Below are 20,320 nucleotides of genomic sequence, written 5' to 3'. Positions count from 1 at the left end.
AGATGATGCAAAACTACAATTCCCAGCATGCCCGGACAGCCAACGGCTGTCCGGGCATGCTGGGAGTTGTAGCTTTGCAACATCTGGAGGTCCACAGGTTGAAGACCACTGATATAGAGTATACTGTTTGGAGGTCTGCTGAATGGTCACACCTCCACTGCTTTTAATTTTGGAGGCCAGTCAAAAATAAAGTAAGATGGCACAATCAACACTATTTTTCATAAGAGAACTAATAAATATTAGATTTCTGTCTTGACCTAGTAATGTGGTAACTAGGGGTAGGCCTAGGGATGCAGGATGTGTCCTTCTGTATCTTTGTCTGTTTATACCCTTGGGTACAAATACAAAGAACCAGTTTAAAGAGGATCGGCTTCAGCGTAAAAAAATAAAAATAAAATTGTTTTTATACTATTTTGTAGCTTGATTTAGCCTTGTCTTTCTTTGCTACTAAGCTACTGCTCTCCTGAGATATAAAGAAACAAAACTGCTAAAAAAATAAAGGGAACACTTAAACAACACAATGTAACTCCAAGTCAATGACACTTCTGTGAAATCACACTGTCCACTCAGGAAGAACACTGATTGACAATCAATTTCACATGCTGTTGTGCAAATGGAACAGACAACAGGTGGAAATTATAGGCAATTAGCAAGACACCCCCAATAAAGAAGTGGTTTTTCAGGTGGTGACCACAGACCACTTCTCAGTTCCTATGCTTCCTGGCTGATGTTTTGGTCACTTTTGAATGCTGGCGGTTCTTTCACTCTAGTGGTAGCATGAGACGGAGTCTACAACCCACCCAAGTGGCTCAGGTAGTGCAGCTCATCCAGGATGGCACATCAATGCGAGCTGTGGCAAAAAGGTTTGCTGTGTCAGCGTAGTGTCCAGAGCATGGAGGTGCTACCAGGAGACAGGCCAGTACATCAGGAGACGTGGAGGATGTCGTAGGAGGGCAACAACCCAGCAGCAGGACCTCTACCTCCGCCTTTGTGCAAGGAGGAGCAAGAGGAGCACTGCCAGAGCCCTGCAAAATGACCTCCATCAGGTCACAAATGTGCATGTGTCCACTCAAACAGTCAGAAACAGACTGCATGAGGGGTGTATGAGGGCCTGACGTCCACAGGTGGGGGTTGTGCTTACAGCCCAACACCGTGCAGGCCGTTTGGCATTTGCCAGAGAACACCAAGATAGGCAAATTCGCCACAGGCACCCTGTGCTCTTCACAGATGAAAGCAGGTTCACACTGAGCACATGTGACAGAGTCTGGAGACGCCGTAGTGAACATTCTGCTGCCTGCAACATCCTCCAGCATGACTGGTGGGTCATTAATGGTATGGGGTGGCATTTCTTTAGGGGGCCGCACAGCCCTCCATGTGCTTGCCAGAGGTAGCCTGACTGCCATTAGGTACCGAGATGAGATCCTCAGACCCCTTGTGAGATCATATGCTGGTGTGGTTGGCCCTGGGTTCCTCCTAATGCAAAACAATGCTAGACCTCATGTGGCTGGAGTAAGTCAGCAGTTCCTGCAAGAGGAAGGCATTGATGCTATGGACTGGCCCGCCCATTCCCCAGACCTGAATCCGATTGAGCACATCTGGGACATCATGTCTCGCTCCATCCACCAACACAGCGTTGCACCACAGGCTGTCCAGGAGTTGGCGGATGCTTTAGTCCAGGTCTGGGAGGGCATCCCTCAGGAGACTATCCGTCACCTCATCAGGAGCATGCCCAGGCATTGTAGGGAGTCTCTCATGGATACGGGCTAACTGGTGACATTTGTTTTGTCCTCCCTAGCCGGGCCTTTCCCTCAAATCAATGTTGTTCGTTTATTAGCTGTCCTTCCTATACAGGTGCCATTTAATACTATTTGAATTTTCTAAGGTGTGTACAGCTGCATATTTACCTTTCTAGTGATTCCATTTGCAGGTCTTTCCTCTAGATCATTGCACATTATTATGGATTATTGACATTACTTATTGTATGCAATTGAGGGGAGCACTGGCAGCTATTGGGAGGTCAATATAGGTCCCTTGGTATTGAATAGGGAGGTACATCATTACGTTTATTCCCCTGTCCTGGGGGGACATTGTGTCTCTCCACTGTAGTGTGGCTCAGTTAGAGCCTTTTTAAGTGTTTTTAATTGTGTCTTTTCTTGTTGAATTTGTACATCCTGTGTATCTTTTTTTTTCCAATTCTTTATTTATATTTTCTCACTTATTACAATCATAGAGAATCTCAGTACATCAATTAACAATAGTTTACAACAATCATAAACCTACTGAGCTTATTTACTTTATACTCAAAACTTAAACTCCTGGTATTCACATACTTCTCTATATGCATGCTATCTATATGTTTAGTACATAGGCCTATCTCCTAACTTCCCATTTCCCCTCACTTGCCCCACACTCCCCTCCCCATCCTTCCTCCCAACCCCCTCTCCCCCCTTCCTCCCAACCCCCTCTCCCCCCCCCCCCCCCCCCCGATAAAACTCCTCCTCATATTCCAGTGATTTATGGTATTCTTTCCATGCGTGCCATGTACTTAGAAACCAAGTATCTTATCTCTGTTTGAGAGGGGCCGGTTCTTCAAGAACATGGCGTCGTTCACCCTTGTATACTAGAATGCTACCGATGGAGTCCTTTTCTGTCTCCAGAAAAGAGGAATACAACTTCTGGCTGTAACTATTAAAAAGCTAAGTAGGGAATATCTATATTTCTTCATTGGTATATCATTATATTGTAGTAGAAAGAATTCTGGAGACATTGGGACTGCATGCCTTGTTACCTCACATTTAGTCCTATAGAACTGTTCCCAGAATTTCACAATCAGTGGGGATTGCCAAAAAAATATGCAAGAGGGTGCCTGCCTCCTCTCCACAATGCCAGCATGATGTATCAAGGCCTCCCCAATCTTTATCTAGCCCTTTTGGCGCCCTATACCAGCGCAAAATTATCTTGTAATTAGATACTTGTAAGCGTATAGAAATGGCTGTACAGTGTGCTAGACTAAACATCCTCGACCATTCTTCTGGCGAAAAATGTCTGTCTAAATCCATTTCCCATTATTGAGTAAACCCAGGTAGAATCCGATCTCTTGATGTGGTCCATAACTTATATATGCGGGAAAGGGCATCCTGTGTATCTAATAAAATGTGTTACTTTTTCAATGTATTTATTGTGGGTGTGCATCTATTCTAGCATTGATTCTTGTCCTATATACTTGTAGTAGGGAGGTCATACGGGCACGTGGAGGCCACACACACTACTGAGCCTCATTTTGACTTTATTTAAGGACATTACATAAAGTTGGATCAGCCTGTAGTGGGGTTTTCCACTATGATTTTGAGTGTGACTCCATATCCAGACCTCCATGGGTTGATAAATTTGATTTCCATGGATAATATTTATCGGTAGGTTGCCATAATATTTTATATTATGCTGTAATATCCACATGTCTATGAATTGCAAAATACATAACCTCAAAATAATTTAACAAACTGATTTATCTCTTTATCACAAAATCACTATGCCACTCACTGCAGTCTGTTTGTACCAGACAAACAAATGTCACTCCTTTATCTCTTGGAACACATGTAATTCATGGGGATTATCCTGTTATTTGCTTGACAAAATGTATGTAAATCTATGGTTACATTTTTAAATATTAATCAGAACACACAAAAGTCACAAAAACTTTGTGCTCCAACAGCACCATCAAAGTTACCAGCAAGGGCGTATGAATTTAAGGTACCCCTGCTCACTTTCCATTGGTGCTGTGAACTTGGGCAGGTCGCTGTATTTTGGGTCAGTATTATTAGTCCAAACGAGAAGTGGTTAAAAACACAGGATACTTTTATACTTATCATTACACTTTTTTTTATCTACCGTATATCAGTTTTGGTTAAAATATTGTCTGAGGCTGCTATAACCAAAACATTGCAGTAGGAAATAAAATAAGAGTGAAATAAAAGGGGTGCACGGATTTTGTCATACTGCCTTGTTTCTTATTGTGTAATGTAGATAACAGGACATTTTTAAATGCTCATACTCATGTTTTCATAAATAATTCTGGCACAAAGTTTACACTACCATTATAATGGTGTGAAAATGTAAAAAAGTAGGATTTTTTTTTACATAATATATTTTTTCCCTATATGTTAAATATTGCACTTTAAATGCTGTCATTGCAAAATACTACTAGAAGGGGCAAATGACAGAATTATGATTTGAATAATTCTTGTAAATATGTGCAATTTTTACAGCAATTTTAGAATAAAATGCCAGCATGGCTATGGTACCGCAAATAAAACGCAATGTGTGAATACGGCCTAAAAAAAGGCAGATATGTTTTACTTACCTCCTCAACAAGTGTATCTTTTTTTGGCATGTGGAAATTGTTTTGGGAGGGGGGGGGGGAGATTTTTGACTTTTTTTTTTAGCTTTCTTTAGTAGGTGTGTTCTCATTCACATTCATGTTTTTGTATTAAATTGTTTCAGATTAATCTTCTTTGCAGGACTCCTAAAACCACCTCACAACCTCATTACGTTTGATTTGCATTTTACCGCTGGAATTTTTGGGGATTTTAAATAAATGCTAAAGTTTTTTTGTTTTGTCATAAAATGAAAAAAATGTTGCACAAAACTAAAGCCTCACATGTTTTCAAACACAAGTGAGCTATGAAAATGTGGTGTGAGAAAAAAAGGTGTGATTAAAGTTACTGTAAAATACTTTATACAGGTTTTTGACTATGTCCCCCATTGTTTTTTGCATCTCAACAGACAGTTTTGAAGTAAAATGTGGCAATTGTTTTAGTGGCGTGCATTATTTTTTGGCCTAAAATTTAAATGTTCAGTGAGCAAGCCAAGAGGTGAAATAGAAGAGAAAATTGTAATAAGTAAAGCTAGGTTCCCACTGTCGTTGTACTACGACTTGTTCACGGTCGGTTCGGCTTTTTTTGTACTGAACGGACCCTGAATGGGTCGGAGGATAATTGCCACCGCCGGGTAACAGCGGATCCCATTGGCTTGAATGGGATCTGCCAATGTCTGTTTTTTACAGTAGTTGAGCAGGGAAAAAATAGGACATATAGTATTTTCTTTCTCTGCTCAAATCCCATCCTTCCAACGGACTGACCAATGGAGTTTCTTTTAGCAGAGCATGACGGCAATGTGAACGACCCCTAAGATGTGCCAAAACTATGACACAGTGATCCTTACTGTAATACATTTGGCTCAGCTTTGCCTGTCTCTGCTAGTTTTATATTCTTTACATTTTAGACAATTTTTATAAATATCACTGTATCTAAAATATGTCATTTTTGAAAACAAGGAATGCTGGGAAGCACAACATATTGGTGACCTCTGTCACAGAGGAAGTATTTAGCTTCTTTTCTAACCAAGGTTTCAGTAATATACAATATGGAAACTATAAAGAATGTACATCATATTTTTAACAAAAAAAGATGTAGTCGTTTAATTATTCACCAAGACACATACCCAGAAGCGGTTTTGTTCAAGTCTACGCATTATGATTTACAGAAATGAAGGGGAATCTTTTCTTCCCAAAGTACAGTAGTAGGACAAATCAATTCGGAATTTCCGAGTTGAAAGTATCACTTATCACATCCAATTATAACAGCTAGCAGGCAATTCTTCAAGATACAAGCACAGTTCACACACAGATTTAAAGAGAGCCAAGTAATTCTCACCAGTATCCAGGATCGGCGGCCACGTTCTAATATCCACGGCTGCTGCTGCTTCCCTTGACCGTAACAGTTTACAGATGAGTTGCGTAGTCATTAAGCAGGCAGAACGGCTCACCTGGGAATCAAGGAGGAAGAGAATGAGAAAATAATTATGTCTGCTCCCAGCGTCCAACCTGACAGTGTTCAGAAAAATTCTATTCTCCTTGGGGGTTTCTGCAAACCATGATATTCTTCTTAAGCTCAATCACAATGAATGACATATATTAATATTTTGTCTTTTGTGTAATAAACACTAGGTTGTGGAAGTCTGGAATTGCAGTCACAGCTAGATGAAGAACAACTTGCCAAAACATGGAAACATCATCAGGAAAAAGTAGAAAACTAGAACTTATTAAAAACATACGTCAAATCTGTTTTCTGTACTACGGTGTAATTTTTTCTGTTATACAGCAGCTACAGGGAAGAACCATATTAATAACAAACAGCCCATAATCCTTGCCTGTATAATACAATAATACAAGATCTTATGTTAGAGGTAAATTTGTGTAGGGCACATTTTACAGGATCGGAAACTGGGCATCTATTCAGGTCCCCTTATTTCCTAAAAGACCTATAAGGCAGGGAACCAAACAGGGAAGAAAACCAAAACCAAACAGCAAAATGTAGCGCAGTATGGTGGAAGTATTTGGAAAGTGAGTTGCAGTATTATCTAGGGAACTATATGACTTGTAGCCAATTGATTCAATTGATTCGGCCTTTTTCAGGATTATTTTTCCCAGGCCTTCCCATTTACTAGCTGTCTGTGCCATCTTCTTAGTGTCTAATATGCTAATAGGGGCATAGGTTGTCAAGCAGGTGGTCCCCACCACTCAGTTCTCAAGGCAGAGAGATCTTAGGTTCATGTTCTATTGAAAGTAGCGGTGACCGCCCCATTGCCAAACCATAGACTGAAATGATGTTCAAAGCTATGGGGAAGTCACATTAATCAGCATTCTCCCCTTTGAGAAGTGAGCAGTGGTTACCATCCAGTTGACAGCAGAAGCCCTCATGAGTATATTGAGAACTGGAGCAAATGGCACTGACAGCTAATAATTGGGAGCCTAGAAATAAAATTAGGAATGCCCGATTTCATGGAGCAGAAGCTCCACATGGATGATGATGCACAGGAAGACTAGCACAGTATTTTTCAGTCGCTGCATAATATTTGTGGCTTTCAGTTGGTAGTTTACATTCTGGGAGTATAATTTAGGTAATTATTTAGGTTGGGCTGTAACTGTCTAATGTTTCAGTACATAGTGGTCAAATTGGGGTATTCCGTGTCCACTTATAGTGGTATTTAAAATTGGGATGGCCAAAAGCAGGGTTTGATCACATCCACTTATTTGTTATATCACATAATTTCACAGTGGCTGCTGAAAGATAAATAAGTATATGATGTTCACTGTTAGAAAGTATATTTGTGTACTCTCCAATGATCTGTTTTAGGAGTTTGCAAAGCTTTGCAGAATACATACCGTACTTACATACAACTGTTTACTGCACATACATTTTTGTGCACCAAGCTATTACCAACATATGCCTCTATTCTCTTTGCAGGTACACAGATATATATTAATCTTTTTTGCCCTAGAAGTATTGTTTTACCATTGTCAGATCACGTCCCCTATGGTTAACCCTTGCATTCCAGTCCTTGTTTTCCATGTTACTATTGTACCATCTGGTAAGGTCAGGTTATGTCCCTCACAGATGACCCTTTTCTGGTCATCCTGGAGAACTTCATTAGTTGTTTGTGTATATAAGAGGGCACTTGCCTATTGTACTTTGCCATGACTAAGAGCTATATATAGCTCGAAACGCCATGGTGTTTCGCTTTCTGTTTTCACTTTATTTGTTTTGTGCTTATTTTAATGCATATCTATTAAAGATGGAATTTTAACTGAATTGGATACCTTGTGGGAAAGCTGGATGCCCTTTCTCTTCATTGCCTGTTTGTGGTTCTACATGACAACAGTAATACTGCTGCTGCCCTGCTCTATTATAGTATCACTTCAAATCACACAATGCTCAAAAAAATAAAGGGAACACTAAGATAACACATCCTAGATATGAATGAATGAACTAATCGTATGAAATACTTTTGTCTTTACATAGTTGAATGTGCTGACAACAAAATCACACAAAAATTATCAATGGAAATCAAATTTATCAACCCATGGAGGTCTGGAAATGAAGTCACACTCAAAATCAAAGTGGAAAACCCCACTACAGGCTGATCCAACTTTATGTAATGTCCTTAAAACAAGTCATAATGAGGCTCAGTAGTGTGTGTGGCCTCCACGTGCCCGTATGACCTCCCTACAATGCCTGGGCATGCTCCTGATGAGGTGGCGGATGGTAGCGCCTCCATGCTCTGGACACTACACTGACAGACACAGCAAACCTTCTTGCCAAATCTCGCAATGGATGAGCTTCACTACCTGAGCCACTTGTGTGGGTTGTAGACTCTGTCTCATGCTACCACTAGTGAAAGCACCGCCAGCATTCAAAAGTGATCAAAACATCAGCCAGGAAGCATAGGAACTGAGAAGTGGTCTGTGGTCACCACTGGTAGAACCACTCCTTTATTGAGATGTCTTGCTAATTGCCTATAATTTCCACCTGTTGTCTGTTCCATTTACACAACCAAATGTGAAATTGATTGTCAATCAGTGTTGCTTCCTGAGTGGACAGTGGGATGTCACAAAAGTGCCATTGACTTGGAGTTACATTGTGGTGTTTAAGTGTTCCTTTTTTTTTTTTTCTGAGCAGTGTATAAAAGAAAGAACAACTAAACACTGAACGTAAAAAGTTTGCAAACTTTGTGTAATCTACAAGATATATCCATGGGGCTTTCAATCTTTCAATCTTTAAAATTTGAACAGAAGATATGAGGACAACATTCATCCAGTAGGTGATACCCTCAGTGTGGATGCTTCAGTCACAAAGACCCGAAGTCTTATTTTCTATAGACTCTGGCCCTCATTTACTATTCTAAACCCAACTTCTTTTGTCGGGTTTTTTTGGCGCATCTTTGTCTGCGACATGTCGCAGACATCGTGCGCCAGTCTGCGACACGATGCAACATTTTTTCCCTACGGACGCGATGTGGATTCTCCCAAACCCGAAAAAGGGCGTAACCCGACATTTCTGAGCTTTCCCACGTATTTATAAAGGTTTCCAACCCGAATTTGTTGAATTGTTGTGGATTTTTTCCCGACAACTCAGAGGAGTTGGAAACCAAAACCTACAAAACCCACGTGCGACAAACAGGATGCGACATAATAATAAATACCAGGGGAAAAAAGCAGTCGGGTAAGAAAGCAAGATAGACTTACAACCCGATTTTCTAAGTAAATGAGGGCCTCTGTGTTCCTCAAGTGCCGCTGTTTCACATCAGACTAAGTGATTTCCATATTAGAATTATACGTATCTACTGTGCAACAGTGAAAGGAATGGTAGGCAGGGATCCCTATAGTCACCCAAGGTATCTGTCCTATATGGACATCAGGTTTCAGGAAGCAAATATCTCTTCCAAGGAAAGCTAAGCAGGATGCGATTCACCCAGAGAGAAGAAGGGCGAAACGTGTCAGAGTGTAAGGGGGGGGGGGGGGGACGGACACTTGGCTACCAGAATATCAGTTTTGGGTGGGTTGATTTAGTCATTGGATTGTTTTTCATTGTTTATTTCACTTCTGTTGAAGTACTCTCATTTAGAACTTATCGTTCTCCATAGGTAGCATCAGTATATTCATATTACATGTATTAAAGGCTCACTTTTGGTGTTCCCCAACCAATATGTTTTTAGAATGTCCTCTGTGTTTGTGTTTTTAGGGTGGGACTTACCTGTTATTATGAACTGTTTCATATTCATTCTCAATAAAATGTGCTAATTTTTTGAATTTTTTTGTGATTTTGCTTTTTATTTGTGGCAGGATTTTGTAGGTTATTTTATATTGTTCATTCTTACTTCGTACTTTTGGCATGGTTTAAATAAATGATATGATATTTTGATTTTACTAATATAGGTTGTGTTTCAAAGGGGACATTTTCCAGGAGTAAGTAACATATTGTTAATAACTGTTTTGTTGGGTGGCTGGTAGTAAGCCACCTATTTAGCTAGATAAGATTTATGTGTAGTTAGCACTGGGTGAACAGGATTTGTTTTGTATATGGTTATGCCTGAAGCTTCCATTTCTGTTTGACTGCTATTTTGCCTATGGTTCTATGGAGCTAATCTCCCACACTACCTAATGATATATCTAACAACAAAAATTAAGAGTCAGAGTACTGAAAAAAGAAGAGGCTAGGCTATAAGTGTTTGTCTGAATGTTTGCCAAGAACGAAACTGCTGCGAACGGTGATCATTTATAATTTGCTTAGACAACTACTTTGGCATGAGATCAAACGTCAGTGCAAGCATTCATTGATCTGAATCTCTGCTGTCATACCCTTATTACTGGGATGTAATGTATTACTCAGTGGAGTGAGGAATGCCATGATGGGTGCCATCGCACCCTTTATGTCACTAATGTAAAATATTAATGCCATAAGCTTTATTAAATATGTTTAATTAAAGGAACAGGGATAATTTTAATACTGTACTATAAGTGAAATGGGCACTGTCAGATTCAAAAACTTTTTATATGTTGTACATCTTGTCAAAATATTAACCTTTCTAATATTCTTCATAAGAAAATGTTATTTCCTTTTTATAGAAATCATGGCTTATAAAATCATGGCTTTGTCCACGCTGAAGCACAGACATGGGCAAAGTCCAGTATGTGAGGGTGGGCTAATACTCCTCTGTGCTCTCTTCTGTCTGATCGGACTCCTCTGTGCTCTCCCCTGTCGGATAGTACTCCTCTGTGCTCTCTCCTGTCTGATAGTACTCCTCTGTGCTCTCTCCTGTCTGATAGGACTCCTCTGTTCTCTCTCCTGTCTGATAGGACTCCTCTGTGATCTCTCCTGTCTGATAGCACTCCTCTGGGCTCTCCTGTCTGATAGCCCTCCTCTGTGTTCTCTCCTGTCTGATAGCACTCCTCTGTGTTCTCTCCTGTCTGATAGTACTCCTCTGTGCTCTCTCCTGTCTGATAGGACTCCTCTGTGCTCTCTCCTGTCTGATAGGACTCCTCTGTGCTCTCTCCTGTCTGATAGGACTCCTCTGTGCTCTCTACTGTCTGACAGCACTTCTCTATGCTCTCTCCAGTCTGATAGTACTCCTCTGTGCTCTCTCCTGTCTGATAGGACTCCTCTGTGTTCTCTCCTGTCTGATAGCACTCCTCTGCTCTCTCTTGTCTGATAGGACTCCTCTGTGCTCTCTCCTGTCTAATAGCACTCCTCTGTGCTCTCTCCTGTCTGATAGGACTCCTCTGTTCTCTCTCCTGTCTGATAGGACTCCTCTGTGATCTCTCCTGTCTGATAGCACTCCTCTGGGCTCTCCTGTCTGATAGCACTCCTCTGTGTTCTCTCCTGTCTGATAGTACTCCTCTGTGCTCTCTCCTGTCTGATAGGACTCCTCTGTGCTCTCTCCTGTCTGATAGGACTCCTCTGTGCTCTCTCCTGTCTGATAGGACTCCTCTGTGCTCTCTACTGTCTGACAGCACTTCTCTATGCTCTCTCCAGTCTGATAGTACTCCTCTCTGCTCTCTCTTGTCTGATAGGACTCCTCTGTGCTCTCTCCTGTCTAATAGCACTCCTCTGTGCTCTCTCCTGTCTGATAGGACTCCTCTGTTCTCTCTCCTGTCTGATAGGACTCCTCTGTGATCTCTCCTGTCTGATAGCACTCCTCTGGGCTCTCCTGTCTGATAGCACTCCTCTGTGTTCTCTCCTGTCTGATAGTACTCCTCTGTGCTCTCTCCTGTCTGATAGGACTCCTCTGTGCTCTCTCCTGTCTGATAGGACTCCTCTGTGTTCTCTCCTGTCTGATAGCACTCCTCTGCTCTCTCTTGTCTGATAGGACTCCTCTGTGCTCTCTCCTGTCTAATAGCACTCCTCTGTACTCTCTCCTGTCTGATAGTACTCCTCTGTGCTCTCTCCTGTCTGATAGTACTCCTCTGTGCTCTCTCCTGTCTGATAGCACTCCTCTGTGCACTCTGCTGTATGATAGCGCTCATTTGCTCTCTCCTGTCTGATAGTACTCCTCTGTGCTCTCTCCTGTCTGCTAGGAAAGCCCAACCTCACTTACTGGATTTTGGGGGAGATTTATCAAAACCTGTGCAGAGGTAAACATTGACCAGTTGCCCAAAGCAACCAATCAGATTGCTACTTTCATTTTTAACAAGGTCTCTGAAAAATGAAAAAAGTGGTCAACTTTGCCTCTACACTGGTTTTGATAAATCTCCCACTTTGCCCATGCCTGTGAAAGGTTTATGTTTTGCCAAGATACAACATATAAAGTTTTTGTATCTGACAATGCCGATTTAAATTTAGACCTAAGAGCAGTGTTTCCCAACCAGGGTGTCTAAAGCTGTTGCAAAACTACAAATTTCAGCATGCTCAGACAGCCATCGGATAGAAAATAGGTATCAGATCACAGGGGGTCCGACTGCAAGGGCCCTACAATCATCTCTATGGGAGAGACAAAGTGCTGCACTCGTGTATCTCCGATGTGGGGGAGGGGGGCGTGTTGACTAGCACTTCTTGCGGTGGTCAACACAGATCTGTGCAGGAGGAGAGCCGGGGAATCAAGTAGGAGATCGTGGGGGGTCAAAGCAGTCGACTCCCTGCGATCTGACACTTAGCTCCTATCCTTTGAATATGGGATACATTTTTCTAAGCTGGCCAAACCTTCATGACAAAAACCTAGTATAGCATAAGACAAAAAATAAATAAATTGACTAGCTTTGGTCTTCTGCATCTGTGTGTGTCCGTAACTGGACTAAATTTTATGCGGCTTGTATGTAAAATATTAAATAATTTAATAAAAAAAAAAAGAAAAGTTCATTATTAAGGACATTAGAAGTCACTCTGAAAAATAAAGAGCCTTGTATTCAGTAATCGGAAGAAGCACACTATAGTTTATGGCACAGTTTAGAAGAATCAGCAGCATGCTCTTCTGTTAAAAGGAAACTTACTTTATTGTCACCTGCCGATAAGAAAATGCAGACAACTTTTAACAACTAGTTGGGACACTTTGAAACGTGCATATCGCCCTTACAAAGAATGACGGAAAGAAACGTAATGTAATTATTATGCATTGTACCTCTACAATTATAAAAAAAAAAATTATGTGGATAATTGAAGGCTGTACAATTAACAAGCGTGCCGACTGAGAGACTATGGAAATCAATTTCACCAAAAAGCTATGGAATAATGATGATTCACATCACTTACAAGGTAATTACCATCAATGTAATCTAATGTGTATATTGTGCTAGATAATAAATACAATGTACTAGTTAGACACACCACACCTGCCTAGAGAAGGGGCTCCACCTACTCCGATGACTCTATAATGTTCAGTAACAGAGCACCCAAAGCAAGTATTACGCCCTATGACCTGGCTGTGCAAATGTAAAGTGATTTACATTAGTGAATACTGTATGTATCTCCGCTCAGTACTGTACACAATTAGGGAGTCCAGAACAGTTTCTGCTCTTGTATGTACATTACCTAGCACTGTACACATCTTGTATAATCTATATACAGGTCCAGGCTGATAATTCGGACCTGAATCGGCGGATCCTCAGTAGAATGCACTTCTGGTTGGCCACTCTTGTAACTCCAACAGTGGGGCCATCCCTGATATTATGGCATGACTATTGTCACTGTGCCGTATGAGGTCCAGGGTAATTAAAGACAAATGAAGGTTGATGATTAAACAATTGCTGAACGAATGACTGTCTGGACGATTTTGCCAATGCTACTTCATACTGCCTATAAATAACCGATGACACCGGGTGAAGGATGAATGATCTTTTAGGAACAAGTAGGAAAAGGTTGTTGATAAACAGTAAGATCTGTAATCCGAATTTCAAATGAAAATGTAAAACATGACCGGGATGACGACAGTCTGTCATCAGTTACCTAAATCATTGTTTTAAAATTTCACCAGATAAACAATCGTTTGGTTAAAATCAACCAAGTGTGTACTTCATGTATAGAGAGACCCCTACTCTGAAGGGGTCTTAGTTCAAACAGAAAGTCTTGATATTAAATGAGCGCTGTCACTACAAACTTTTTGACAGGTCTCTACGGCATGTCAAAAGTTCTCTGCTCAGTCGGCTTTGAGAGTGCAACTGAGATGGACTTTTATAAAAAAAAATCTATGGGACTGTCTCCTGTCGCGTGCCTAGACCAGGAAGAAGTTGCACTTAGCTGCGCCCTTCTCCTAGTGATCGGTGGAGGTCTTTACAACATGTCCAAAAAGTTTTGATCGGTCAGCTGTATAGACAAACTTGTATAGAATTCTTAGGGACTATCCTCCTGTTGGGTGCATAGACGGGAGACGCAGCACTCGGCTGTGCTCTTCTCCCTGCTTGTTTTAGCAATCGGTGGGGGTCTCTACAACATGTGAAAAATGTTTTGATCAGTCGGCTCTGTTTGTGCGATGGAGACGGACTTGTATTAAAAGTCTACAGGGCCTTCTCCTGTCACATGGACAGAGAGAGGTAAAACAGTACTCAGCTGTTCGCTTCTTCCTTCCCATTCTAGCCATTGGTGGGGGTCTCTACAACATGTAAAAAAAACTGTGATTGGATGGCTCTGTCTGTTTGACGGAGATGGACTTCAATAAAAAGTCTAAGGGACCTTTTGCTGTTGCGTGCACAAAAAGGGGAGATGCAGCACTCTTTTCTGCTCTTCTCCCTTCTCGTTTGGGTGATTGGTGGAGGTCTATATGAAATGTCCAAAAAGACAAACATCGATAGAAAGTCTTTGGGACCTTTTCCTGTCGTAAGCACAGACCAGGAAGAAGAAGCACGTGGCTGCACGCTTCTTTCTCCTCATTTTAAAGATCAGTGATGGACCCTAAGTGACAGGTACACTTTAATGTCTTCATAAAGTGATATTTAATCCTACCAACGATAGTAGGGGGTTTCCTTTATTCCTTCGCTGGGACCTTTTACAAGCTTCTAATTATGTGAGAAAAGGCAGCAAGACAAGGAAGAGCCGAAAATATTAATTTTAATAGCCGCCATCTTTTTTGCTTGTCCTAATACCACAATATTTCTCAGCTAAGCACAATTCCAGAGTCAAGATATGGAACTGTATTTCTATATGCAAAGAAAAAGTGTAACTCTTACAGGAAGAATGTCGCTTTTTTACCCACCAATGACTTTTTAATAGAGCCACAATTATTAAAGGCCAGAGCCTGGAACAGAAGCCTGCATGAGAAATTATATATAATGTTGCTGTATATCACCCATACATTGACTAGCCTTTAATGCACTCAGTATGATAGCTCATAAAAAGGCTGCTTACTCTCCGATGACTAATCCATAATTTACCTCAACAATCATCTTCACCGTAGGCAGCGTTGTTGCAATGTTCTGAGGGTGTGGAGGTCGCACTGTTATTGGCACACAACCGGCATACAGACAGCCATAAAATGCTGCAATCAGATCTATTCCTGCAAAGAAGAATCAGAAAGCGATGTTGGTAATTTACTTAGGAAATGTATGTCCACCCGCTGACAACATACATCAAATCCCGTTCATTTTAAAGGGAAAAAAATATACACCAAAAATTCCCAACCTGGGTGCCTCTAGCTGTTGCAAAACTATAACTTCCAGCATGCCTAGACCAGGAATGGAACCGATACAGAGAAAACTATAAAGGAAAGATTTGCACCTTTTTATCTGTGTTCTGGACCCACTCCTGGTTTTGACTAAAATACTGTGTGTGAACCCAGCCTTAAAGGGGTACTCTGCCCCTGGACATCATATTCTCTATCCAAAGGTCTCCATCGACCTTGGCTGCGGCACCACAGACATCCGGTACACGGAGCAAACTTGGCTCTGTGCCGGATGACTGGCGATGCGGGGCGGAGGCTTGTGACATCACGGCCATGCCCTGCTCGTGACGTCATGCCCACGCCCCTTCAATGCAAGTCTATGGGAGGGGGCGTGGCCTAGATGTCCCAAACCTCCGGCGCTGCACCCGACGCAGCAGGGAGATCGCAGGGGTCCCCAGAAGAGAGACCACCACGATCAGACATTTTATCCCCTATCCTTTGGATAGGGAAAAAGATGTCTAGAGGCAGAGTACCCCTTTAACATGAATCAAAAAACTGCAGTGTAAATATAGTCTTATAGGGAATTATAAAGAAAATACAGGGAGTCTCTTTTCAGTCAGAGTGCAAAAGAGCATTTAGAACACTTGCTGTTCCCAAGCAAAACTGTAACTAATATTTGGGGACCCCAGCAACGGAACACCTTGTGACTGAACATCAAGGCCCCTACTAACAAAAAGTGAGGACAACCCTTACAACAAACCTTAAAGGGGTTATCCAGGAAAAAACTTTTTTATACATCAACTGGCTCCAGAAAGTCAAACAGATTTGTAAATTACTTCTATTAAAAAAATCTTAATCCTTTCAGTACTTATGAGCTGCTGAAGTTGAGTTGTTCTTTTCTGTCTAAGTGCTCTCTGATACCACTTGTCTCGGGAACTGTCCAAAGTAGAAGCAAATCCCCATAGCAAACCTATTCTACTCTGTGCAGTTCCCGAGACAAGCAGAGATGTCAGCAGAGAGCACTGTTGCCAGACAGAAAACAACAACTCAACTTCAGCAGCTTATAATTATTGAAAGGATTAAGATTTTTTTAATAGAAATAATTTACAAATCTGTTTAACTTTCTGGAGCCAGTTGATATAAAAAAAAAAGTTTTTTCCTGGAATACCCCTTTAAAAATACTAATATATAAGAATACCTGGAGGATAGACAAGAGCCACATGATCTCCATCTTGTAAGTGTCCCCTTTCCATCAACATCACTGCTATCTTCTCCGCCCGTTTATGTAGCTGGCTGCATGTCAGAGAGTTCGCTATAGTTCCCTGGAGATGACAATACAGTGAGATGAATCACGATATACAAAAGGAAAGACTTTACTGAAGCTATGATGTGCCACAGACCCTTCTTCCCCTCAATATGTATAAAAAGAATGGATAAAGCTGGCCATATATGTCAGATAGTAATCACGTCTCTCCCGATCCCCGCATACACATGACCGTTCAACTCTGCCAACCATGCATTTATTCCACATGGAGAGAAGGCAACTGGCAGACTCCCCATGACAGCAGCTTATCTTCCCGGTACCAACAGCGGAAAGCTGAGTGGTCACCATGTACGTTATATATATTTATTAAATCTTTATTAATAAAGTTCTTTTAAATAAACTAGTGGTGGGTTTCAAATTAGTAGTAAACTGTAGAATATACAGTGCATAAATAGCTAAATATTAATGGCAAAGAGCCTGGTAGCTATAAAAAGAAACATGGAGAGAACTAACGTCCTGTTCTAGAACAACTGTGTCTCTGTGTGCATTCTGGGGGCATACTATCTTCCCAAGATTAAAAGGATTGGGCGTGTTGAAATCCAGAGGAAGGGATTAGTATAGTGGTTAAAAGGAATGGAAGATTCCACACTGAAGAAATAGCAGCTTTATTGTAAATCTTCGCGTAAAAACAGCAAACAAACACTTCAAATCGTCTGTCACACCTTGACGCGTTTCGAGCGCATGCGCTCGAAACGCGTTAAGATGTGTCAGACGATTTGAAAATCTTCGTGTAAACACAGCATACAAACACTTCAAATCGTCTGTCACACCTTGACCCGTTTCGAGCGCATGCGCTCGAAACGCGTCAAGGTGTGTCAGACGACTTGAAGTGTTTGTATGCTGTTTTTATACGAGGATTTACAATAAAGCTGCTATTTCTTCAGTGCTGGATCATCATTCCTTTTATCCATTGATTGGACACTGAGTCTGAGTGCAGGTCCGTGCACAAACAAAAGGGAGGTGAGCTAGACTTTCTTTATATAAATTAGTATAGTGGTGCCACCAACATTTAAGGCAGATCTTCATTATGACACCTGAGTCGTCAGGTCTTCTGGAAGAACAAACAACAAGTTCTTACCCTTGAGTTCAATAATGTATAAAGCACATGATCAGGAGTTGTTTGCGCTCTCCATTGTAGAACTTCAGACAAGAATAAGAACTAGAGAAAAAAAAAATCATATTAATATTATCATATTATGTATGGGACAAAATTGTGTGACCCATTTAGCCAACGTTATCCATGCCATGGTACAACATGACGGCATGGTACAGCAAAATTATTTTAGCTTGACATCATTATTATATATTCTGGTTATCGGTTGACCATATAAAACTTCTTTGTACAGTTGTGTTGAAAGACGATTGGAGGCCCCACAGTGAAGATCGACGTTACCCACCTACTACTACTAGTTTCTGACTTTACCCCCTCAGAATAGAAAGGCCTGGTGTTTTTCTTGTTTTTCCTGAACCTTAAAAGGGGTTCTCCGGTGGAAAACATTTTTCTTAAATCAAATGTTTTCAAAAAGTTAAATAGATTTGTAAATTACTTCTATTAAAAAATCTTAATCCTTCCAGTACTTAGCTGTTGAATACTACAGAGGATATTGTTTTCTTTTTGGATTTTTTTTCTGTATGTTCACAGTGCTCTCTGCTGACACCTCTGTTTTAGGAACTGTCCAGAGCAGGAGAGGTTTGCTATGGGGATTTTCTCCTGCTCTGGACATTTCCTGACATGGACAGAGGTGTCAGCAGAGAGCACTGTGGTCAAACAGAAAAGAAGTCCAAAAAGAAAAGTAATTTACAAATCTGTTTAACGTTCTGGCACCAGTTGATTTAAAAAAAAAAGTTTTCCACCGGAGTACCCCATTTTGGAAAACACTGCACTACCCCAACTGAGCACAATCTAAATACATACATGTAATAAAATCTCTAATACGCTTTCTACAGTAATAAAATATTTAATGCTTTCTACAGATAGACAGACACGACCTAGTGATAAGACATGAGCACAAGAATAAAGGTAACACCATGCACTCTACCCTAGAGCAGATAGACCTAGAAACTTTAGGGAACCTAATACAGAGAAGGACACCATGACCTTAAAGGACATCTGCAGCAAAAAACAACTTGTCCCCTATCCACAGGATAGGGGATAAGTGTTTGATTGCGGGGGGGGGGGTCCCACCACTGGGACCCCCTGCGATCTCCCAAATGGGACCCCGCATTGCCGCTCTATGTGAGGTCGACGGTACGGTACACCCCCTCCCCATACAGATCTATGGGAGAGGCTGGGAGGCACGAATGCTGAAGAGCCGTGGCCCCGTGGAGGAGATCGCTGGGGGTCCCAATGTTCGGATCCCCGCGATCAAACACTTATCCCCTATCCTGTGGATAGCGTATAAGTTGTTTTTTGCTGCAGATGTCCTTTAAGAGTCAACTCAAAAATCACTTCAGAATTCATAGTTTTTGCAGCAATTCCCCCCCCCCCCCAAAAAAAAAAAAAAAACAAGGCAATACGTGGAAATCATGGCAGTAAGTCGACGATGTGTAAAAAGAAATGACAGCAAGGAAACTGCATTTAGACTAATTATATACCTCTGAATTGTAGCTTCTCATGGGAGGGATATTACGTATCCTGGTTAAACACATTAATGATCATAATTTCGACATATACAGAACAGATGCAAACTGTACATACACAGCGAAGGCAAAAATGGAGATGAAAAGCAAACAAAACAAAAGATGTCTGAGTCTACATTAAACACAGGTCTCCGCTCGGGGTAGCGGCACTACATGACAAGCGGTGATAATGTGTGCTTGTTCAGTGATGTAATTGTGATAGGGAATGGCCTTTTGTTTCTTCCTTTAGTAACGTATATGAGTCACCCCTGAACGCTGCCAAAACATTGCCATCTACAAACGCAGAACAGCCGTGGATCTTCAGCTCTGGCTCCCCAGCATTGACTACATGATTAAAGCCCATGTCAATAGCATTACAGTAGGTCGCAGCAGCACAATTACCGTACTGTCCTTGTGCCCGCATGGTATCGCTGTAAGCAGTTTACAACTATAAAACATACGTTTTTATGGAGAAGAACAGAAAGCAAAGCTACTTGTTGCTTCCTTATGGTTTCACACTCATGACCTATCTAAATACAGTGTATTCAAAAAGTTTTCAGACCCTTCTGCTTTTTCATAATTCTGCCGTCAATATCCCATAATGGCAAAGTCAGAACTGAATGTTAGAAATTGTTGCTAATTTATTGAGAAGGAAAAACTAAAATATTGCATTGATATAAGTATTCAGACCCTTTACTCAGGACTTCTTTGAAGCAACTTTGACAGTGATTCCAGCCTCCAATCTTCTTGTGGATAAGGCCGCGAGGTTTACATACATGGATTTGGAGATTTTCTGCCATTCTTCTCTGCAGATCCTCTCAAGCTCTGTCAGGTTGGATGGGGACAATTGGTGGAAGCCATTTTCAGGTCTCTCCGGAGATAATCCATTGGGTTCAAGTCATGGTTCTGGCTGGGCCAATCAAGGACATTTACAGAGTTGTCCCTACTGTGATGTCT

General features: G+C 41.3%; 1 protein-coding gene across 10 annotated transcripts in view; it reads right to left on the bottom strand.

Moving 5' to 3' along the window:
* Positions 1 to 20,320, bottom strand: part of DIP2C (disco interacting protein 2 homolog C) — a 496,242-nt gene that overhangs the window by 64,728 nt on the left and 411,194 nt on the right. For all 10 annotated transcript variants that reach the window (XM_056519534.1, XM_056519533.1, XM_056519538.1 and 7 more), the window contains 4 exons: positions 17,823 to 17,903; positions 16,619 to 16,742; positions 15,194 to 15,315; positions 5,712 to 5,823 (listed from right to left, as the gene is read on the bottom strand). In XM_056519534.1, coding sequence (XP_056375509.1) covers positions 5,712 to 5,823; positions 15,194 to 15,315; positions 16,619 to 16,742; positions 17,823 to 17,903 — 439 coding nt within the window. The remainder of the gene's footprint in view (positions 1 to 5,711; positions 5,824 to 15,193; positions 15,316 to 16,618; positions 16,743 to 17,822; positions 17,904 to 20,320) is intronic.

This window comes from Hyla sarda, chromosome 5 (assembly GCF_029499605.1).
Source record: "Hyla sarda isolate aHylSar1 chromosome 5, aHylSar1.hap1, whole genome shotgun sequence".
NCBI lineage: Eukaryota > Metazoa > Chordata > Amphibia > Anura > Hylidae > Hyla > Hyla sarda.
This window is presented reverse-complemented; position numbering and strand designations above follow the sequence as displayed.